Raw genomic sequence first — 25,071 nt, forward strand, 5'->3', positions numbered from 1 at the left:
TTAATGTCTTTCTCCTGTCATGTGCATCTATCCCATAACTGCTATGACAAAACAAATTCATAATATTCCTCCCAACAAACAAGCTTGCTTCTTTAATTCTAAACTTATCTCTGTCTTTCTCAATTTGGTGGAACCTCAGGTAATAAAGTTATGTTCTAGCTATTGCAGTAGTAAATCACCTACCAGCAAGATCTTAAAGGCAGAAATTCCTTAAAATATGGAAAGCCAATCAACTTCCCTTTCCCACCCATGGGAAAGGCACTAAATATACTTGGTATGTGGATCATACTGCCATGTGTGCTACTCACTCACCAAGAAGAGTTTTTTATGAGAAGTTGTGTCTTCATTGGTGAAGGACACATGCAGTCTGTTGCACAGAAGAGGCAAAAGATAGTCTTGGACAACAGCTGAGTACCATGGATAAAACTTATGCAGCCTTGTAGAATGTTCCCTGTGGCTGTAGCTAGCCTCAGCCTTAATTCTAAACATAATGCTCCTTCCCAAACAGGAAAGAACAGCAGAAAAGTACAGATTGTAATGTTGGACAGGAAGTCAAACAATGCCAAATAGACTCTGAGTACACTTGGCATAGTCAACGAAAGGCTATTTGATTAATACTGTGGACAGCAAAATACTGTTTCTCTAGTGAATTGGCCACCACCCTTACTTGCTCTGCTGCCCACTGTGATGGACTGAAGAAGGCAGTACCGATGGTGGGTCCCATAAATTGTTGTAGACCAGTTAATAAATAATGGTCTTTATCAGCTATAGTTGTTACTACATAGGATATCTGAACTGAAGGCTAGTATTTTGCCTTCGGACTGCCTAGTGTCCCAATATCATTCTGCTGTTCCACATACATGGAATCCATGTCCTAACAGTAGTCACAACCAAGGAAGTTAGATTCTTTCTCATTTCTTAAAGCCTCATTAGCCTCATTTATTGTCAATGGGTTCCCAAATCATAAAAACTGCAGGTGTACTTAGCCCCTTCTCATTTTTTCTTTATGAAGAGTCTCCTTGATAACTTTATCTTGGTCCCCTTCTCTAATTGAAAAAGGGACAAATAATTCCGCATGCCCAGCACAGAGCTATTCTATTCCTCTACATGTGTGTGTGTGTGTGTGTGTGACAGAGAGAGAGAGAGGGGGGGGAGGGAGGGAGGGAGGGAGGGAGGGAGAGAGAGAGAGAGAGAGAGAATGAGAATTGAAATTAGAATTGAGGGTGAACTGTAGCTACTGGAAATGGATACGAGTGTAAAAAAGGGACAAATACCATTTTTGACCTACAGAAACACCATCAGAGAAACAACAACATATGAACATACTATATAATATTACTACTGTATCTGTAGTAATAGAAATGACTCATTTATCCATAGCCAATGTCAAAAGAACATTCCAGTTCATCCTGCTTGGAGCTGGTGATGGAGAAGAGGAACAATGAGCAGCAAGCAGCAGTCCTTAAGAAGGAAAGAGCAGTGACACAGAAGAGAAATTAGGATGGGAGGCTTCTAATCACTTCATCTGGTACAGGGTGGGTCTTATGTGTTTCATCTGCATAAGAAGCACTTAATGACATCAGAGGGAAGTCGCAAGCAACACTTCTTAAGGAGGAAGGAATAGCAATATATCTATGAGAGCAACCACAATGAGACACAAGGAAAGTCTTCCTAGACCATGACCCCTGGAGAAAGCATCTACTGACATAATCCTGCAGCAGGATATTCTTGCCGTGCTTGAAGCACTTTAACACAAAGAGCAGCACATAAGAACAAGGTACTCATGCATTTCAGTGGTGGAACCACAGTCCAAACGTGTTCACACTCCCCCAGAGACTGAAATGGTACATCATTCGGTAGTGGGCAGAAGGAAATTGCAGCCAACACAATTCCTCCTCTAAACCTAGCATATATATATATATATATATATATATATATATATATATATATATATGTATGTATGTATGTATGTATGTATGTATGTATGTATGTATGATGTATGTATGTATGTATGTATATCCTTGTGTATAGGAAGTCTGCCACTGTATCTATATTTCAAGAAGTCTTAGCATGCCTCTGGACAACTGTGGAACTTGTCTGTAGAAGTTGTTGAACCTCTGTCTAGTTGTTATGAACTGCCCGAGAGACCACCTACAGAAAAATAACAGGAAATTTGTACAATGCACCTTTTAGATAGCTAGATAGTATTGTAAACATGGTGCCCACTGCTTCAACAGCCCAAAAGTGGAAGGTCTGCATGCCGGATGTATCCAAACAGAAATCAGAATCTGGACAGATTACAAAAGGATGTTCCAGCAACTCCTGTTGCCAAACCTTGATAAGGATTGTGTTCACCAGAAGGGTGACATAGAGTTGTTTTCCATGTGGACCAATTGTTCCTATAGTAGATATAGAAAGTCTGTACAAAACTCTTAAAATGCCAGGTTTTGAGGATGTAAAAAAGATAGACCAAAATAAATGAATTCAGATTTTTCCCCCACCTTTAATATAGCCTATAGGCCAGTGATGTCTAAACCGTTTTGTAAAGGTGTGCCAAAATTGTGCGTGCACACCCAGACCCACAATGGAATGTGCCTCACCCACCTGCGCATGCATGTGTGACTCATGGGAGGGGGAGAGTTTTCGCCCTCCCCAGGCTCCGCTGGCTTTCCTGAAGCCTGGGGAGGGTGAAAACGGTCTCCCCCGGCCTCCTGGCTGCTTTCCGGAAGGTGGAAACGGATTGTTTCCGAACTTCCAGTTGGCCCGTTGAGCCTGTTTTTTGCCCTCCCCAGGCTCCGGAGGCTTTTCTGAAACCTGGGGAGGGAGGAAATGGCCTTGCCTGGCTCTCCGGAAGGCTGAAAATTAGCTGGCCAGCGGGTGCACGCACACCAGAGCTAGGGATGGTGTGCCAGCAAATATGGCTCAGCATAGCACCTGTGGCACGCATGCCATACGTTCGCCATCACGGCTATAGGTTGTACAATTCAATTGAAAAACAAACTGAAATTTTGGGGGAAATAACAATAAAAAACTAGAATAATGGGGCTGTATAAAGATGTACACCCTTAAACTAATACTTTGTTGAAGCACCTTTTGATTTTATGATAGCATTGAATTGTTTGGGGTAGGAGCCTATCAGCATGGCACATCTTGCCTTAGCAACCTTTGCCGACTCTCCCTTGCAAAAGTGCTCCCAATCTGTCAGATTGCAAGGGCATCTGCTGTGCACAGCCCTCTTCAGGACACCCTACAGATTTTCAATTGGATTCTGCTCCAGGCTCTGGCTGGGTCACTCCAACTTTAATATTATTCTGGAGAAGCCATTTTTCTGTTGATTTGGAGATATGCTTTGGGTCATTGTTGTGTTGAAAGGTGAAATTCAGGCAACTGAATAAATGTCAGGAAAATCCTACTAGAACAAGCTGAAAGCTGTATGAGCTTGATCAGAATCACTTTAATTGATGACATCTGTTTGCTAACTACTATGTACGAGTTTGAATATGGTTTATTAATTCTGAACACAGTCACATCCCTATTTATAAGATTTCACACTTATGTGGCCATATTATCCTAATTTTTTAAATTATTTTCCCCTCTAAAATATTTGCTTGCTTTTCAATTGAATTGTATAGCTTATATGTTATATTAAAGTTGGAATTCTCTCTTGGTCTGATTTGTTTATATCTCAAAAAACTGGCTTTTTAAACTGAGATGTATAGACTTTTTATATCCACAGAAACTGTACAGGCGGGGGACATTGTAACATTGCCACTTGCTTCCTTCTCAAGAGAAGGCTACTTACTAGGTATCTCCCCTGCTTTGCTGCTTTTTCTATTATCAAAAATGTCTTGGAAGTTCACATCTGGAGAAGACACAAAATACCTTGCATGAAAGATACAATGAACATCCAGTCCCAGTCTAGAAAAAGTGATGTGTAATTTAGTGATTGCTATGGACCTATAATGGGGATATTTGCATCAACACAGTGGCCATGTCATTGCATGTTGAAGGACTGACAACTGTTACCATGAAATTAGAAGATACATATTTGCAATCAGGAAAAGCTACATGCATAACTACCCTTACTGAAAATATTTGGCAAATCAGATGAGGGGGGTTACAGCCTGGGGATCTCTCCTCTGGCTTTTGGATTCCAAGGGCATCAAACCAAAGTGCAACCCCTTCAGCCACCACCAAGGCCGTTCACATCATATTTAGCAACACAGTAACTAAATACCATACAGGTGAGCTGTTGATCAGCAAAATATCAACAAGGTTCCACCTGAGAAGCCAAGCCACTTCCTACCAATCAAATTGCAGCTTCAGAAGGTCCTTCCTATAGCCCCACCTTGACCTTGGCCACCACTGCCTGAAGCAGCAATATTGGTTGCAGAGGAAAATATAGGGAACAGCATTCACAGGACTTGCAAAACCCTACTCTTTTCTGAAAGCTGTTTCAACTCTTCTTGAGAGGGAGGGGGAGACAGTGTCAAATCTACATGTCAGACAATTTCAAGGACCTGCAGCAGTGTTGAAAAGAGTACCCTAGAGTACCCTATGCAGAATCTTTTGGACTAGACTTAGAGTGCATGGTTTCCAGTTTAGGAGGGCTGCATTTAGAAAAGCGCATGGATCAATTCACCAAACTGTTCAGCTAAGTCTTCATAAATGCTATTGAGCCTCCTTGAAAAACCTCACTCAGGCCAGAGAACGAAAGAGGGAGGGGGGAGAGACAGAGAGAGGGAGGGAGGGAGAGGGAGAGAGGAGGAGAGAGGGAGGGGCAGGGGGAGAGGGGAGGGAGGGAAACAGAGAGGAAGAGGGTGGGAGAAAGGGAAAGAAAGGGGGAGGGGGGGAGAGAGAGATGAAGACAGGGAGGGAGAGGGAGGGAGGAGAGAGACAGAGACAGAGAGATGGAGGGAGGGGAAGAGAGTGGGAGGGAGGGAGGGAGAGGGAGGGAGAGAGGTACAGGGGGAGAGTGAGATTGGAAACATCCCTTGGAATGGATCACTTCGCTATTCAACGGATACTCGGAAGACTGCATCCTTTGTCTCTAATCGCAGCAGCTTTTGTCTTCTCGCGCTTTCTCTCTCTCGTGCGCGCGTCCGGCCGCTCGCGCTCCGCTTTAAGTACTGATTGACACAGGGAGGAGGCGCCTCCCGCTGACAAAAAGTCCGAGGCGCAGGACTCGAGCGCGGGGTGGGTGGGTAGGTAGGAGAGAAGAACAAATCCGGTAACTTTCAGACGAGAATTCGACCACCAGGGGGAGGTGGGAAGAAAGAGAACCGCGACGAAGTTGGAGCGCTTGGTGGAGACCGCTGCCATTCCTCCGCCAGCTTTTTGCAGAAACTAGCGCGCCTCGCCTTCTATTCCTTCCCGCCTTGGACTGCCGCAGCCTCCCCGTGGATTATCACCCCAGCTACCGTCCCTTGTTTGCTTTCCTCGTCCTTTGGGGAGACTCGGTTGCTTCGGCTTGTCAAGCTTGCTCCGCTGTCCTTTGCAAGGAGGGGGAAACTAAGAGGAAAGGGAGCATCTCGGAGGATACAGGAGCCCCCACCCACCCATTCCCACTAGGGGTCTTTTTTTCGGAGGGGGTCTTTTCCCACTCCCTTTGTTTCTTTCTGCCTTTCTGCCCAGCCCCAAACCTTTTGGCTTCGACATGGTGGCTATTGGGAGAAGGAGGACGACGAGAGCATGAAGCCTCCAGGATGGGCGCAAACAATGGCAAGCAGTACGGCAGTGACGGTAAGTCCCGCTGCGCCGAGGCGTGGAGACCGAGGAGTCATTGGATGTCACCGGGGAGCGATAGTAGCGCGTGCGGCCGCCTGCTTGGGACGGGCAGCCGGGCGCAACTCCAGCCGCTTCTAAGAGGCTGGGAGCCTTTGCAGACGCTCCGCTAGGAGCAGCGAGGGAGAGGAGGTCGCCCCTCTCTTGCAACGCCGCGATCCGGGACGGCAGCTTGTAAAGTTCAAGGCAGGGTTTGCGGTTTCCTTTCTTAGTCGGTTGGCGCATCTGCCGTTGGTCGTCGCTCAGAAGTTGCTGCAACGGACCGAAGTTGAATTCTCCGAAATATTTGCAGTACAACTTATTGGGGTTTGGCACTCCTTGCTTCGGAGAGGGACGGAATGGGACAAAGGGCTCCCCCTCCCCCCGTCTTGTTAAAGTTTGAGCCGAGGAGCTGTTTAGGCTGAATAAGAAACAAGAATTGTATACAGGTAGTCTTCGACTTACAACAGGTCTCCTAATGACAGCTCAAAGCTGCAATGGCACTGCAAACAGTGACTTATGACCATTTTTCACACTTACGACTGTTGCAGCATCCCCTTGGTCAGGCGATTTACATTCCGATGCTTGACAACTGACTCACATTTGTGTGGGTTGCAATCTCCTGGGGTGTGTGTGTGTCATGCGATCACCTTTTGCGACCTTCTGACAAGCAAAGTCAATGGAGAAACCAGGTTCACTTAACTGCCTTGTTACTAATTGAACAACTGCTGTGATTCAGTTAAGTGAGGTGGCAAGAGAAGTCGTAAAATGAGGCAAAACTCACTTGACAAATTTCTCACTTAGCAACATAGCTTTGGGGCTCAATTTTGGTTGTAAACTGAAGACTACCCTGTGTATTAGTGCATAGTATGGTAGCTTCCCAGGCCCTGTACACCATAGGCTGAATAAATAATATATCAGTAGGTTGAAAGTACACAAGAACACCATCACTGCTCACTTGATAATGCTGTGCAGAGGCATGTCTCTGGTGTCACAGAAGAGTTTTGTGAGTAGTATGGGGTATCTGTTGCATATCCTTTTCTTTCCTCTCTTAATCGAGAGTCATATAGAATTTATCATATATTCTAAAGATGAATCCTTCTGGCACATTCATACTGAGAGTCTCCTCCAGCAGTCATTAGTTTGCTAACTTCACTAACCAAAATTGTCAACAGAGCACTGACAACTCAATTTGTCCCACCCATTTATCAGGAAGTGCAGATCAGAACTGTATGATGGAATTCTGTGAAGGAAAACATTAGTATTAATTAATTCAACCCAGATAAAGAAAACTGTTGGTCTCTAATTGAAGATTTAAAAACCCCGCATCAGAAACCATGGTATGACCAAACTGAAGCCCATCCTATTCATTCAGCCCATTGCTCAAGTCTGCCTAGGCTTTTTTTAATTCTTCTCTTTCATCTAAAACTGTGGCTCTCAACCTTCCCAATGCCCCGGCCCTTTAATACAATTCCTCATGTTGTGGTGACCCCCAACCATAACATTGGTGTCTCTGTTCCTAAGACCATCGAAAATATGTTTTTCCCGATGGTCTTAGGCGACCCCTGTGAAAGGGTCGTTCAACCCCCAAAGGGGTCCTGACCCACAGGTTGAGAACCACTGATCTAAAATATTAGCCACCCCTCACAGTTTTGTGTAATTTGCAAACTTTATAAGCATTGTCTCAGTTCCCTCAGTCAAGACATTGGTAAACTTTTTAAACACATTGGATCTAGGACAAAGCCCTATGCCATGCCATTCAGTATTTTCCCTGAAGCTGGAGCTATTCATTAGCATTCTCTGAGTACAGGCATTCAGTCAAATGTGAATCCACCTAGCAGTAGCTTCATCTACTCAAGACATTGGTAAACTTTTTAAACACATTGGATCTAGGACAAAGCCCTATGCCATGCCATTCAGTATTTTCCCTGAAGCTGGAGCTATTCATTAGCATTCTCTGAGTACAGGCATTCAGTCAAATGTGAATCCACCTAGCAGTAGCTTCATCTAGTCCTCAACCTTTCTGGCACCAGGGACCGGTTTTGTGGAAGACAATTTTCCCCTGGCTGGGGTGATGGTGGTGGCTTCATGCGCAACCTAGATCCCGCAGTTTGCTTCTCTCATTCACCCGTCAATTGTGCAGTTCAGTTCCTAAGAGGGGACCAGTGATCTAGTCCATATTTTATCATTTTATTAAGGTGAAGGGTTTGCTAAGGTCCTGGTAAGCTGATTCTTTGGCATTCCTCTGATCTATTACAATTGCATCTGAGAAAAAGATATAATCTGCAACAAATTCATCCTGGCATCTGTTAATTGGAGCATGTCTATCCAACTGCTCACAAGCATTCTATTTACTAATCAGTTCAAGAAAATTGCCTAATATAGACATTAAATTGACAGGTTTGTAGTTTCCTGGATCCTCCTCCTTCCTTCACCAGTCCTCCAGGAATTCTCAAAGAAGACCAAGAATGGTAGAATGTAGTTGATGTGACATTAAAGATCTGAATCTATTCAAATTGGCTAAGTTTTGTCTTGCCTTTTACTTATCCACTATATCTTCAGCTGCAAATCCCTCTTTACCCCAGTGACATAACAATGACCAATCTTTCTGCAAGAAGACAGTGGCAAAATAAAAGCCAAGACATTTTTTGTTTTCTCACTATGGCTCATATCCAATTCACTACTTTCTCCTCACACCCCTTTTGGCTTCTAACAGAACCCTTTGTTGTTTCTAATAGCTGTCACAGGCCTCAGCACATTCTGACCTGGAGCCTTTCTAATAGTTCCTACCATTTCTGGAGACTGTCTTGACTTTTTCTTTGGGTATGTGTTTCTCCTTCCATTTCCATGCATAACCTTTTTTTTCTCTTTAACCCTTTAGAGAGCTCAGCGTGGATGCTCATTGCCCTCTAGTTTCCCCCATTTTTTTATTTTTGTGGGAATTTGTTTCTTAAGATTACCATTTTATCCTGGACCTTTTTCTCCTTCAAGATTTCATGCCATTGGATCCAAGCTACCTTAAAATTACAGGTAGTCCTCAACTTACAGTAGTTTTTTTTATTGACCATTTAAAGTTACAATGGCATTGAAAAATGTAGTTTATTACCGTTTTTCATAGTTATGACCTTTCTAGCATCCCCGTGATCATCTGATCAAAATTCAGATGCTTGGCAACTGGTTCATATATATGACCATTGCTAAGTCCTGAAGTCATGTGATCACCTTTAGTGACAAAACTCACTTAACAAATGTCTCACTTAACAACAGAAAGTTTGGACTCAATTGCGGTCCTATGTCTAGGATTACCTGTAATTAGAATAAACTCTTGAAATCTGGTATAAAACTGTGAGTCTTCTCACTGACTCTTCCTCTGCGTGTCACAAATTCAAAAGAATCAGATTCCTACAGGGTACTTTTATTACTTCAACCAATTAATTTCTGTTGGTGAGGATTAGGTCCCCAATTGCAGTCCCTCTTGTTCTTTCTTCTGACAAATGAAATCAGCAAGTATTTGTTGCACCTCTGAATCTTGGCATAGTTAGATTCCAGGCTAATTGCATGCGCTTTCATCCATGTCCATCCATATACCCAGGCAGTCTGTTATAAACTCCTAAGTTCATATTGCTTTTTTCTCATTATATTCATACTTGGACACTTTCAATGGAATTTCTGTGTTCTGATTGTTAAATTTATATTTACAATGCTGAGTATTATCCCACCAAATCTTGGTGATACCTATCATATCATACCTCTTTATTTGAGTTTTATTCCCCATACTCCTTGTATTGGTCTAGAAATATCTAAGGTTTTGAATAGTACCACTAACTGGATTTTCTGTTAGACTGTAGCTCTCTACAAACTCTTGAGCCCACATGGCCTTTTTCTCCCATTATGTTCTGCTTTCTAATCCTTGGCTACAAATTTGGATATGGGTTTTTACCACCCTTCCCCATTTCTTTTAGTTTAATGCCCTCCTGATGAGATTGGCACTTGCCTTTATTTCTTTCCTTATCTAAGTTGTAGCCCATCTCTTCCCAGGAGATCTTCATGAGGCAATATAGTTCATCCCAGAATCCAAATCCATCTGGATAGTAGTACTTATGTAACTATCGTATTTTTCAGAGTATAAGACACACCTTTTTTCCACCTAAAAGTGAGTGAAAAATTAGGTATGTCTTATAGATAGAATGCGGGCATTTTGGGCCTCTCAAACTCTCTGGGTGTTGCGTTTTCACCCTCCCTGGGCCCCAAAAGGACTCTCCGGGTGCACTGCATCAGTGACGTGCCGTGAGGTTTATGACTGGTGAGGCACTGACACAGTGCTGGATTTCAAATATTTTTAGACTTGTGGACTTCAACTCCCAGAATTCCACAGCCAGGCATGCTCAGTTCCAATTTAAAGCGACAGCATTTGTTTTTCTCCTTTGCTCCTTCTTTCTTTTTCTTTTTCTTCTCCTTCCCCTCCTTCCTCCCTCTCTCCCTTCCTCCCCCTCTCTCAAACACACACACACACAGACACACACACACACACAGAAGTTGGATTGGACTATCTCTCCTACCCCTTCCCTCTCTCACTCACTCTCAAACAAACCCCCCACACACAAAAGTTGGATTGGATATCTTTTCCAGTGGCTTGAAAGCAGCTCCTCTGCCATCCCCCCCCCCCATTCCCCTGCTGTATTTCCCAAACACCTCCACCATTGCAAATGCAGCCTGCTGTCTGGGTGGGAAATGCCTGGAACACAATAAAGCCCACCTACCACCTCCTGCTGGCAGGCTGGGGTGAGAGGAGAGGCAGAGAAGCCGGAGGGGAGCCGATCCGAGCCTTCCAAAAGAAAGAGGCTGGGGGGAAGTGTGTGTACTACAGCATGGCTCTTTGCCTGGCTTCCTGCCTCCTCCTGTGGTCTCCTCAGTGCTCGCTTGTGCTCTCCCTCCCCAAGTGTAGTTTGATTGCAGGCGGAGCCACGTTGCCTTTTCAAACTTGTAATCAGTGAAGCTGGGCTAGATTTTTATATAGTTTTATCCAGCTGTGTGTGTGTGAGAGAGAAATGAATGGGGGCCTGGGGAGGAAGTCACTACACTTGGGGAGGGAGAGCACCAGTGAGGAGACCACAGGAGGAGGCAGGAAGCCAGGCAAAGAGCCATGCTGTAGCACACACACCGGCCCCACAACGTGGCTCTGCCTGCAATCAAACTACTCTTGGGGAGGGAGAGCACAAGCGAGCCAGGGTCCTTCCCTCCAGCCTTTGCCCAAAGCCCTGCACAGCACCAGGAGGATGAAGTTTGAATTCCTCCCCCTCCCTCCAACCCACACGTACCTTTTCCAGCTTTTTTAACAGTTAAACAGAGTCATCCACGGTGAGGCAGTAACTAGCTCAGCTTTTTCTTTTTACTTTTTTTTTTCATGATGAGAGTGGTGAGGCTGTGCCTCACTTGCCTCACCTGACTGCACGTCACTCCTCTGCATGTCCCGTTTTTGCCAAAAATGGGACTGTTTGGGGGCTTTCAAGCCCTCTGCGCATTGTGTTTTCATCCTCCCTGGCCCCCAGAAGCACTATGCAGGCCAAAAACGGGCCTATTTTTGGCAAAAACGGACCGTATGGAGGACTGCAGAGTGCTTCTGGGGGCAGGGGAAGGCAAAAATGCAACACTCGGAGGCCAAAAACTATTTTTTCTTGTTTTCCTTCTGTAAATTTAGGTGCGCCTTATAGTCCGAAAAATATGGTAGTTATTGAATTTCAAGATTTTGTCATGGCTTTTGTCTGGAAGTATTGTTAAAAAACAATACCTCTCTTCCAAGTTTCGTCCTGCTTAAAACCTCACTGGTTTTTGTCATGCTTTCTTCTGGTCTATGATTTCTACGCATAAAGGAAAGAAATGGCTTTGAACAGTGTCAATAACCTCTCTGTTACATTCTGGATACAGACACCTAGAAGACAACACATTTCCCATGACATCATACTGGATCTGTACGTAGTTGCCTTTCTCACAGCAGGGCATCATTCCCTTATTGGCTAGTTTGAGATTTATTGTTACATACAACCATGGCATTTAGCTTCATTTTAAAAAGGCCAATGCTTATTTAACCTTGATGTGTTTTTTTTTTTAAAAACCTATCGATACATTTAGCAGAAAGGAAGATGAACATATAAAATTAGGTTAAAATCACATTGTTTTGACCTAATATGCTATATAAAAGATGAGGCCATGTGTGCAAAATGACACAATAATGGAGGATAATTTGACATCATTTGTAAGCTTAAAAGCTGCCTTCACCTTTGCAGATTTCCAAGGCTAGTTCTGGATGCTCATGTGTTCTAACATAGGGTTTGTGCCTGCCTCGTAGTATGAAATAAACATCGGAACTTTTGCATTAATCATGTTATGATGGCAGACATTGAAGAGCCAGTAAAAACCAATCTGTGCTCTGGAGTTTTGAGCAAGTACCACATGCATTCTATGTCATCTTTTGTAGTTTGTTTCTGATATTTCAAGATTCTGTATTGTACGGTATAGCACAGAACTGCTTCCTGACTCAATGGCAAGTTTTTCAACCCCAGGGACAAAGCAGGAGAGAGGCAGGGTTTAATGTGCTCCAGCTGTTCTGTTTAAATGCAATTTCATTCCACTTACATTTTTTTTCCCCGAGCCTGCATTTAGATGTGTAGTATTGTGTCTGCCTTATATAGACTCCTTTTAGTGTAGAAGTGTAGTGACCACAATGGAATAATGATATCATAGTTCAGTGCATCTAATAAGTATTGGGTTAGAAATAAATTATGGCATGGCATAAATAATTATCAGAAAAAATTATGTTAAAGTCAGCCACTTCATTTAGTCATTGTAATACAGGTAGCCCTCGACTTGCGACTACAACGGAGCCAAAAATTTCTGTTGTTAAGCAAGACAGGTGTTAAGTGAATTTTGTCCAATTTTGTGACCTTTCTTGCAACAGTTGTTAAGTGAATCACTGCAGTTGATAAATTAGTGGCACAGCTGTTAAGTGAGTCTAACTTCCCCATTGACTTTGCTTGCTAGAAAGTAGCAAAATGGGATCACATCATTCTAGGATAGTGCAACTGTCATAAATATGAATCCATTGCCAAGCATTTGAATTTTAATCAGGTGACCATGGGGATGCTGCAACAGTTGGGTGGAAAATGGTCATAAGTCATTTTTTCAGTGCCATTGTAACTTTGAACAGTCATTAAATGAAGTGTTGTAAGACAAGGTCTACCCGTATACACAAAATACTTCTATGTAGTTACTCATTCTATGGTAACTTGCCACAGGAAATTATCTTTCTCCCTTCATACATGTCTCCTTATTAAATTGATTTTATTATGAAAGAGGAATAGATTTGAGTCACAAAATATCAGAATCATCCTGACTGCAGGCTGTAGGTTAAAGCTTTCTGTCTGCACTTTTGAGTATTCCTGAAAGCAGGACTCTGACCTAAACAATTGTTAATGGAGCAGACAATCTATAGCTGTAAGAGAAAGGACATTTAACCACAGCTAGTACATTACTGGCAAAGCCTAGCACCTAACCAGCTGTATCCTACCAGGAGAAGAATCAAGATACATGTGCTCTCTATACATATGTGTCAGGAAAGAAAAGTAGGAGTGAACAATCTCTTTGACAAAGAACAGATGAAATGATTAAAAAAAGGACACGAGTAAATCCTTAACTTTTCATCAATATTCTACTTCCTGCTTATGGTCATATGTGCCAAAGAATCCGTGGCATTGATTTGGATCTCCAACAACTTGATTGTTTTACATGACCCACTACCCATGAGATAGCTTTGCAATTTACTTTCTAAAGCAGGGGCGTCAAACTCATGTCATCAGGGTGGTGTCACATGATGTATCAGGACTTCCCCCCCCTTCATTTAACTGGGCGTGGGCGTAGCCAGTGCATGACGCATTCGGCTTGCGGGCCAGGAGTTTGACAGCCCTGTTCTAAAGCTTTATCAATTGGACAGCTTGACTTTCCACTGTGGCACAAAAGGGGGTCCCAGTAATTTAGTTAACATCTCTTTCTCTTTGTAAAATAACAGCTATCATCAACAATTACTGGCATCAAAACTCGATAAATAAGATTGCTTATTCCCCCTGGAAATTTTCCTCAAATATTACTTCTAGGCTGTCATGGAGAACAAGCTGGATGTATTGGCTGGGTCCAAACATGGCTTAACTATGGGTGGCTTGGTTAACTGTGATTAGTTGGATTAATGCAGTATGTTGGGCTATACATTTTGATTTACAAACCACACTGAGTGGGCTCACATACTGTACATGGCCGGAAACAAACGTTGAGAGGAGTCAAGTTGTTGTTCCTCAAGATTGTACAAAACCCTTCACATTATCTTTCCCCAAATCTTTCCACAGGGTATTTGGCAGAATGAAGTACACAGTATTTTTTAGTACAGTATAGCTTATCATACAGTTAATAAACTATTTTTTCTCAGTAAGGTAATTGAAAATCTTGTTTTGGTGGCTTTATCCCTCACCATTATCATACCCATAGATGGCTGTGGTTGTTCTAAAAACCAGTGCAATAAATTACAAGATGGCTGCATTTTTTCTTTTTTACAACTTCTTCTAAGTTGAGAACGCTTCCTTTTAACTTGGGGCAGCTAAAGGAAAGCCCGCAAATAATGTGATATCAGTAATACTTCTCTCACAATTCTGTCCTGATACAGCTAGATTGTAAGGTGGAGACTGATACAGAGATTTGGGACACCACAAGTGACCCTGGGCCTTCCCTAAACAATGGAATGCAGTGATTGAAAGAAATATGAATTTCCCAATTAGGACATAATCAGACCATGTTTTATAGCATTCAACTCTTTTGGCATTACCAGAAATCTAGATGAAAACTGAAAGTGTTCAGGTGGGAAAGGTTTGTTCCAGTATTGAAGATGGTAAAATGTAACCTACGGATGATATGTTATTCTCCACTTCCTGCTAGCGGTTATATCGACCAATAGCTCTCTCTGCTGATAATTTATTTCCTATTGGCCAGATATATACTGAATCTCTTTTAAAAAATTTGAAGCCATATTCTTTGCTTATATCAGGGTTGATCCACCATTTGGCACTTTAGAAGGTAATAATAATTTTATCTGAGGTCTCTTCATTGGTGAAAGTAAAAATATAGTAACAAAAAATACAGTAGAATTAAGTTTGGTGTTTTTTTTTTGTCTTCTCCCTTGAGAGTCATCACATACTGAAATATTATTTGTGCTCTTTTGTAAAACCTCCTTTGGGAAAGTAACTTTAACCCTCCCATTATACCAGACACCAGAAAAATAAACATTTCCTGGAATTACACCTCACTTCCTTTGAGGAACAGCTGTGTCTTCTGTGTTTTCCAGCTGTGGAAGTAACTATGGCTGGGAAACCCCAGCTTGGAGTACGGGGGAGAGCCAGGTTGTTCTCATTTTCCTCACTGATGCCACTCTTGTGACAGTCAAGAGAACCTTCCTGGGCGTTGCTATCCCCATTTCTATTATACTAGCTGAAAACCTTAGGTGCTGTTCTTTAACATTCTGTCCAGCTGACTTCCGGATGCTAAAACCCTGAATGGCAACTAGTGAGAAAAGTTCTTACTCCCCCTTGCTAAGCCCACATTTGGTTATCTGCTCAACTGATGTCCTTGAATTGTATTGTTTAAACATTTTCCACTACAAATGGAGCAAGGTTGCTATTCTCAGGTCTGAAATGGAAGGAATTTGCTGCAGCTTCAAGGGAGGAAGATTTTCTACTGCAAATTCCTCTTTTTCTGTAGAGCAGGGGTGTCAAACTGGCAGCCTGCAGGCCGGATGTGTTATCCACAGGCTACACCCAACCCAGCTCCGCAAAGGCAATACATTGCGATACGTCACATGACTCGATCGAGTTTGACCCCCGTGCTCTAAAGTTAGGAAAACTTTTTGCCTCAATATCACTAGAATGTGATCTAGGTCAAGGCATCCTTTATGGATGCAAGTAGCCTTCAGTTATCTCTGATGTTTTTTGGCTGCTCTTATCTTGGGGTTTTTTTTTTGTAACCCTTCTGGTGTCTTGCTTTTTTCTCTTTTATTTGTGGCTCATATGGGATTTCTCTTATTTCCATTCTTGCCTTCCTAGATGATTCACACAGCAGTATGTTCTGGCCAAGCTCCTGTCTCAAGCAGGAAAGTCAACTTTAGAACAGAAGCATGTCCTCTTCCAAGTAGAACATAAGTATTTATGGAAAAATCATTTACCTTTTTTCCTCAATATCTGCTATTGTTAAGTGGGGTTGCCCTATTTTACAATCTTTCTTCAATCAATCAGAATAGAGCTGGAAGGATCCTTGGACAATTTCTAGTCCAACCCCCTGTTCAAGCAGGAGACCCTATACCAGTGATAGCTGAACTTTTTGGCACAGAATGCTGAAAGCATGTGCATGTGCACACCCATAATGCAAACCTGTATGCGACCTCCCCTAGAAACTAGCTTGTTGAGGCAAATCTTTGCGTGCGAATCACGCAGTGGATCACCTCTCTCTCTCCCTCCCTCCCTTCCTCCTTCACTCCATTACCTTTGGCTGCTGACCAGTTGTTTAGGCATATATAGGCTGGAAGTTTCTTGCATGTCATATGTATGGTGGTTTTTAAAGAGCATCAAAAACTTCCATTGTTCTAGATTGTTTTGTGAGTCTAGTCTTATTTATTTCTGATCTTCCTATCTATTAAAGCAGTAATAGCAGAATGACTGTTAATTGTGACCAAAGATGACTCCAGAGACATGACATCTCCAAAACATTTTATTGTTTGAAGGAAAGCACTAACAGCAGCACCGCACCAAAGTACTTTGTTACAAAATATTCAAGTAATATCCATCTAATATATGGGGTAATTATACTCCCACATAATCATACAGTAAAAAGAGCTTTTTTAGACTGAGCTAACATTCTGTTTTAAGCATAAATAGGGCACAGATCTGTAGCACTGTCATCATTAATTTTTTAAGCTTGCCTCTGGCCTCACATAGGCATGGATTAAAAAAATAAAAATATTCAATGGCTGTGACTCAGTGCTTTGTTTGGAAAGGTGCTTATCTATCTATCTATAAAAAAGACAAAGATGGTGAGGAAGACGGCTTCCTGGAAGAATAGGAGAGGCCAGGGGATTACTTCACCAGCTTACTTTCTGGTAAAGGAGAGTTTATAAGTGACTATCCCTACCATGGCAACTACCGGTATTTTATAAATAGCAAGTCCCTCCATTTTGTGAGACCATCCATTAAACGCTCTGAGATATGCTCAGACACAGATAAGTGAGCCTGTCTAGTTGTACCTCTCCAAATGGGATAAGGAGAAGGTTGTATCTGACTGAGTAGTAACTGCACTTTATGTCTCCTGATTATCCAATCTTCCCTTGTTAGTGCTTTCATATATCATGCAATACTGCCTCTGCTTATCTTTGCATGAGGCCCAGGGCGACCATTTTTCTCTAACTACCATAGTTCAGGGAAGACAGCTTTTGTCACATCCATATCTTTCCAACATGCTGTCTGGGCACTATGCCAGTGAAGCAGCTATGAAGTTGAAGCTCTGGCCGGGATCCCTTCCATTCTTAAGTGGCAGACATTTTACTTCATTGAGATTGGTGACTTTGCTGTGTCATTAGGCTCATATTTCAGATTACCTATAGATTGTCTCTAGAAGGCTGCATTTGCCACCATGCACTGACCTTGCTCTAGCCCAGGGGTGTCCAAACTTGGCTGGGGAATTCTGGGAGTTGAAGTCCACAAGTCTTAAAGTTGCCAAGTTTGGACACCCCTGCTCTAGCCCCACACTTAAATAAAACTCATAGGAAGCAGTTGGAGTGATCATCAGGAGTTCTGGAATGAAGCATCACAATTCTTTGTACCACTTGAATTAGGAGAGGCCAGTTAGATGTTTATATGCAGGATCAGGAAGCTGAGACTGAATCTTGATAAAGTAGATATATAGGCAGTTTTGATGTCGGGGAATTAAGAAAAAAATGCATACTCCAGATAAAAATCGAACTCCTTCCAGTGGAGCAGTTGCGTAGTCATGCAGTGCTCCTGGTTCCATCATTTTCAGTGATGAATCAAGTATGCTCCATAAGGTAGGAGTATTGTTTCTTACCTCCAACTGTTCTGGGTAGTGACAACTTGGCCATTATGATTCATAAGCCAGTAAGTCAAAACTGGAACTATTAAGTGTCCCAAAGATGCTTTTTTTCAAGAGGCAACTGGACTTTCTGGTTTTTCATTGAAGACATTCAACTTCTCATCCAAGAAGCTTCTTCATCTCTGACTGGATGGTGGGAAATTTATACTATTTTCCACCTTCCAGTCAGAACTGAGGAAGCTTCTTGGAGGAGAAGCAAAATGTCTTCAAAGAAAAACCAAGCAGTCCAGTTGCCTCTTGAAAAAAGCACCGTTGGGATTACCATGACCTGGATGACTGAGAATCTCCATAAACAGCTATTAAATGTGTTTTCTGTATGGGTGCTTTTGAAGGTGGACTGGAAACTGCAGCTAATCCAGAATTCTATGGCCAGGGTGCTAAAGGGGGCAAGTGATGATGGACACATTCACACTTGCAAGAGCCAGTTGTTACATTTTCTAGAATTTTGCCAGCTGTTTGAAAGCAGTACTGAGCCACTCTGCCTTTCATGCCATTCAGCTGCTCCTTGGCTAATGGAGTTTGGGCACTAGCGATGGAGCTGGCAAAGCCAGTTCTTAAACATTTACTAGCTCATCACTGGACACATTGTGCTACCTGCATTCTGGGCATGGTATGTATATTGTTACGTAAAATCCTGCATATTTTGGGAACTGATTATTGCTGGATGACCTTTTCTCTTGAGAAGCTGTCTGACAGTTATGATCAAGTGAGATATCTTCTTGAAAATGCTGCCATTTTCAGAAAGGGCATTTTCAACACTAATGTATTAATTCATGAGGTTTCCACCCTGCCCAGTTATGAATGATGTATAGTTGAGTGAGGTGTGGATATCATGCTGTTGTGCCATTTATTTTATTTCCTTTTTCCAGAGTGAGGGACAGGAGGCTCCAGTAGAGGGTATTAACACGCCCAATTGGCCACAAGATTGGGATGAAGCTGAAGCTACGCTTCTGTGCTCCACCCTTGACTCCCAGTTTCATCTCAGTCCGGCCAAAAAATGAGACGCAAAAAACCTTTCTCCTGTAACTACACCTACTGGAGCCTCCTTGCCTCTACTGCCTCCTGGAAAAGCAGCTCCTGATCTTGCCAGTAAGTGATCTGCTGTGATTCCTTTTATTGGCCACCAGGGAGATTGCTCGGTTTGCTGGAGGTTGGGGAAGCTTCGGTCACCCTTGTGGCGGCCATTTTGGACTGCACCAGCCACATGGCGACTATGCCTGACTCCTGGGCGATTGGGAGGCTTGCGACTTGGGATTTCCAGCCCTACAGCCTCCCTTCGGCATAATTTCCTGGCTGAAGACTTCGGCGGCTGCAATCGAGCCGTGGAGACACCAGCAGCGCTTGCAAGAGCACGAATGCTATTTTTGAAACTGTGAACATGCTGCGTGTGGGTGCTGGGAGCCGAGGCAAGCCTTGAGGACAGCATCCAAAGCGCGCCGTGCTCGGCATTGGAGTGGAGGCTGCCTAGAAGTTTTGGAAACAGGTTTTTTCCTCTTTTTCTCCTTTTCTCTGCTGCAGCCGAAGAGAGGAGCGTGGAGGAGGCTTCGCGAGGAGGGCTGAGAGTACTACGCATGGCGAGGATGGCGGAGAAGGCGGGAAGGTCCCCTTCACCCCCACATTCCCCTGGGGAATGCCCATCTTCCAGGAAGCACCCTACTGCCTCTGCCAGGGCTCAAAAGGCTGCTGCTGCCTCTTGTCCCTCACGAGCCACCCAGCGAGATGAGCTTAGGAGACACAAAGCCATCTCTAAGACCTTTTCTAGAGCAGAGAAGTTGAGGGCCCAGCAGGGTAGGCTCAGATGTTGGTGACGTAGAAAAGCAGACGCAGACAGGAGTAAGGTTGTGATGGGAAGGCCACCACAGCATTGTTTGGGGCTCCCTTTTATTGTAAAAGCTCTGAATAACTTGTACTGTTGGCAGAAGCTGATTGGATTACAAAGGCATGGTATCCTTGTGATATGCTCGTGGACAGTTCATGATATAGATCTGCTAGTTAATCTTCTGCTGCATGCAATGTGATGTCTACGTGCTAATTCTATCGTGCCTTCTTGTAAGCAAAGGATTAAGAGGAAGAAATGTGGACTTTGATTTATCCCCCAGTGTGATTTGCCAGCTACTGGGTAACCAATTAACTCCACATCAGTACTTCCCCCCTTGCTCTAGATCTACATTGGGGGGGGGGTGTCTCCGCCTGTTCCCCCCCCCAGGTTCTCCGGATTCCCTAGGAAGGTTTTTTGGACAGGTTTCCGCATCACCACCCCTTTCCCTGGAGACCAGGAAATGGATCTGGAGGATAGCTGTATTCATGAGGATCCAATAGGGAATCAGGCTTTGCCTAGGCCCATTCTGGCTCTGGTTTTCTCTGAGCCCAAGGCTGTTAAGGAGGAGATTCCTGCTCTTCACCTCTTCCTGGAAGTGGTGAAGAAACAATGGGAGAAACCTGCAGCTTTCCCCAACCCTGGCAGTAATGATATATGTTTTTATAACATTGAGCCAGATTTTTCCCAAACCTTGCAGCTACCCACTGTGGATCCATCTGTGGTTGCGTTGGTGTTTCCTGCTTCTCTGGGGGCAAAGGATGTGGCTGACAACTTTAAGGTGGATGCAGAAAGGCGGAGATGACCCTCAGGAAGATGTTCCAGTCTGCAGCCTGGGTCATCAAGGCTGCGGCATCGGCTTCGTTCTTCAATCGCACGGCTATCTTGTGGATGGAGAAGATCCAAGAGCGCATCCCCCCGGAAGATGTGCAGCTGCAACAGGACCCAAACAAGTTAGTGGCGGTGGCTCAGTTTTCGGCAGATGCCACGTTGAATGCCATGAAGTCCACTTCCAGGGCTATGGCGTGTCTGTCACCTCTCGTCTTCCTTGGCTCCGGAGTTGGCAAGCGGACAACAAGTCAAAGTGGCAGCTGGCATCAGCCGACTACACGGGGGGGTTGCTCCCTGTTTGGGGCTGCCCTTGACCCACTCCTCGTGGAAGACAAGAATAAGAAAAAAGTCCTACCCACCTCGGTGAAGAAGGCAGAGCAAAGGTTTCATCTGTTCTACCGCAAGCCCTCGTACCAGCCTCAGGAACAGGAAGCTCAGCAGAGCAGGTACTCTTCCCTGAGGTCAGAGAGGCAGCCTGAATGTAGCTACAATAGGGACAGGCCTTGCTTAGCACTCTGGCCATAGAATTCTGGATTAGCTGCAATTTCCAGACCACCTTCAAAAGCACCCCTACAGAAAGCACATTTTATAGTTGTTTATGGGGAAAAAAACATCAAAACTATCTACTATTGTTAAAGAGTAGAAGAATGTTTTTTTAGTTCCAGCATAATTGATACATCTCATTTAAATCCTAGAGCTGCACTTTCCTAACTAGATTTTCTCATGCCCTTCCCTTTGTTCCATAGAAATCCATAATAATGAAAGCTGGATTTAGTAAAACTTACACATACCTATTTGCATTTTATTGAGTCCTTTCTCTCAATCTTTCCTGCAGAGTATCTTTTCCTCGTTATTGGCAACTGAAATCGTAAGCACATATTCCTTATACCTCATTTTACATTTTAGCTTAAGTATGATGAGAGTTAATTTTTTCATCATCTGTAAACTGTAGTTGGGAATATGCAAAGGAGCCCACTACTTTAAAAAACCCAACCTTAGTCCACCTACAATTAGTGACTGTAGACTGTAGATGATTTTAGACTGTAGATGGTTTTACATATATGCTAGTCTCTATGTCATTATTTCCTAAGATTTGTAACCAGAAAGACACTATTGACACTTTGACACGCACAAAGAAATGTAAGTTTTGCAGTTATACAGGTAGATTACAATTAGTATGAGTTCAAACAGAGCAATATTAGATTTAGTGCAAGTTATAAATTGATAAAAGATTGCATTTAACGTGAGCAAAACTTTAGTTAATATTATGTGAGTTTGTGTGTAGCTGAGGCTAGCACTGCATAGTTACTGTTGGGGTTTTAGACACTAATCACTGTGTATACAAAATGAAAAAAGGAAGGTTCTATTTGAACAAAGTCAAAAAAGAAGAATCCCATTTTGAAGAACTACAACATAATATAGAAATTATGAATATTATAGAAATTAAAAATAAATGTAAGTATTAAGCAATCTTTTGCTGTTATACTTCACTAATAAACATAAAACTTGGGTAAAAACTTTGACTGTTTCAAGCCGGCACCAATCTTCTTATTTTCCCTAGAAATATTGCTTTGAATTTAGTGGCGTAAATACAACTAATTCATTGAATTTTTAAATACTAATTGGGACCTACCTGTTATCCCTCTTGTTGAAATACTAGGGAGAAAAAAAATTCCTTAAGGAGTTGACCTTGTAAGATGAGACCTATATTAGTCTATGGTGGCAAAAAAAGCCAAGAGTCTTTTATCCCTTGTACATCTAATAAATTTTATTGAAACACATTATATTTTGTGAAGTGCAGCTTACTTCATCAGATGTGTAGGGTGGAAATTGCTGAAGTCATAATGAGATTTGATTTCCATGGGTACAGATGATGAAGAAAACATCATAGTGAAGCTCAAATAAAGGAGAGGCTTCAGAGGATAAGAGGTAATAAAATTCTAGGGCACCCATGAAGATACTGGCATGTTAATCCTTCTCCTACTTATTCATGGATTATTGTAAAGATGTTCAGCTGAAAAACAAGAGAATGGAGAGAAGATTAGCCAGCTTAAAGGTAATGGCTGGAACTGTGGAATGTTACATTTTGAAGAAAAGATATACTGCAACATTATGTTCCATGTTCTACTTATATGACAAATTAAGTATTGTTTGTGGTTTGCCTTACATTTAAAAGTTGTAGGGTTATAAGTTTCTGTTTAAGAGACTCATACAAGCAAGTTGTATTACCCTCTTTGCCTTTGATAAAGTAATATTTTATATATTGCTCCCTGTGTTTCTTAATCTAGTGGGAAAGCCAAAGGAGTTTTTTTTTCTTTTTTACTGTCATCATGCAACCACAAAAATGTTAAGCTTTTAAGAAATAAGACTTCTTGCATCCAAACCAAGGAAGGAATGGGCAATTTATTGTTTCAGTCTTTATTTTCATTTTGCCATCTTTCAATACCAAGTTGAGCTCTTGAAACAAAACACTGGCTGTTTTTAGACTGTGTGGGATGGTTATAACAGAGTGCAGGTAGGTGTGGATTCCTATGCTAACCAAAATGTGATGTCTTTTAAAAATAAACAATATAACTTTTAGTAGGAATAAAACTAGGTCAACCTCTGTAGCCATTTGAGCATTTATTTTAATCTTGGGAGGAAGTGTAGTCTACCATTTTAAATTGATGCAAATTGTTATTGTTGAATCTCAAGTGAAAATGGATACCAAAGATTGATCTAATTTGCCAAGGTGATCCACATTTTATATCATCATAATATTTAGATGTTTGGGGCACATGTGTGCCAGAGCTGGATATTCTACTAAGCTTGTCATGAGATGGATTCTACTTTATTCTCTGAGGAGGAGGGAATCTAGCAATGTTTCCAGGGCCAGCGTCATCATTCTGATAATATTTAGATGACATGATTATTTCTTGGACCATATATTCCCAAGTCCTAAATTGTATTTATTCATTAACGTATTTGTATGATTTATTTTTCACCTCAGTTAACTAGGACTCTTGAAAATATACAATTTTGAAATGAATAAAATAATAACAACATAAATAATGAAATAATATCATCTGAAATTGATAACGCCACACTGATCAAGTCACAGAGGACTTTCAGAAGAATCAAATTTTTATACGTTTCTGGCAAACCGTGGAAATTGTACCCATTCTTGTCTCTTGTGGCAGGCTACACTAAAGGAAAGAAACAGAACATCTGCCCTATAGCCCATTTCTCTTCATAATTTGAAAAAACCCTAATAAACACTTCCTGGTTAGATTGTGATGGCCTCTAGTATTGTACTAGAAGAAGGAACAAGATTTACAACATTCCTCATTTGGTTTGGAGTGTACTGGGCATCAGTACATTCCATAGCTGGGCATCATTTGCATATTGATGATATCACATTTGAACTGGAGGATGACTCTTAGCAATTTCATATAGATGTAAACCAGGATTGGAGGGAAAACAGATCATTAGGGCATCAATTATGAACTGTCTAGGGTTCCAACCTCTCTGTTCCTCCCACACCAACTAGATTCACATTAACAAGTAGGAAGGGAACTATCCCAAAATAGTACCCAATCAATCCAAGTACATCAGTAGATATTGTGGTTAATAGTACTGAAGGTTGCTGAGTGGTCCTTTAGAACAATAATGATCATTCCTACCTCATCCACCCCAGGTCATCCATAAAAGTCACCAGTGTGGTATTCATCCTATACCCATGTCTGAATTTGATCTGTTCTAGGTACAGATAAGCTATATCTTCTGGAGCAGTGGTACCCAAACTTTGTGGGGTGTGTTGGTGCACACAACTTGCACGAGTGGCAGGCTGGTGCACACATGCATGCACACATAGATCAACTGCATCTCATGTGTCCCAGTTCTGAATAGGCCATGGCCCAGTAGTGGGCCACAGTCCTGGGATTGTGTAACTTTGATTGCCTCTGAGTAGCTAAGAGGGGGCTTGGAGCACTAGCAAAATGAGTTGCTTCTGCCACCATACCTAGCTCTTCTTGCTGATGAGTCTCAGGTTTACTGATGTTCCAATTTCAGTGAATTTAATTATAAGTCCTTTGTCTAAGATCATAGATAGTTACTGCCAATGAGAGGAGATTGTAGTAAACAACCTGCAGTTTAGAATTTTGGCTTCTGTCAGCACAGCCAATATCAATGGGTTGCAGTAATTGTAATGCAAAAAAGCTGAATTTCCCAAGTTGTGTCATCCTGCAATAGTACTGCCTGACCATGCCAATTCTCATGAAAAATATTTATCCATTTTCCTTTTGCCAGATTCCTTGTATTGTAGAAAGGCAACATTTTTCTGCATGCCATGTTTGATTTTTCCCAATGACTCTTTAAATATTTTTTAATAATCCACAAACTATTCAGTTTTTTTGAATAATGAGCTTCTATATACGGATTGATAATTGGTGTGTGGTGGGTTGCAGGCGGTATGCCCCAGTATGGGGGTA

General features: G+C 42.4%; 1 protein-coding gene across 1 annotated transcript in view; it reads left to right on the plus strand.

The window, feature by feature from the left end:
• The first annotated feature begins 5,171 nt into the window (after positions 1–5,171).
• FBXL7 (F-box and leucine rich repeat protein 7) overlaps positions 5,172–25,071 on the plus strand; it is a 157,973-nt gene continuing 138,073 nt past the window's right edge. The window contains exon 1 of the mRNA XM_081950108.1: positions 5,172–5,742. Coding sequence (XP_081806234.1) covers positions 5,706–5,742 — 37 coding nt within the window. The 5' untranslated portion in view covers positions 5,172–5,705. The remainder of the gene's footprint in view (positions 5,743–25,071) is intronic.

Source organism: Natrix helvetica (assembly GCF_964273705.1).
Source record: "Natrix helvetica genome assembly, chromosome: 4".
In the NCBI taxonomy this organism is placed as follows: domain Eukaryota; kingdom Metazoa; phylum Chordata; class Lepidosauria; order Squamata; family Natricidae; genus Natrix; species Natrix helvetica.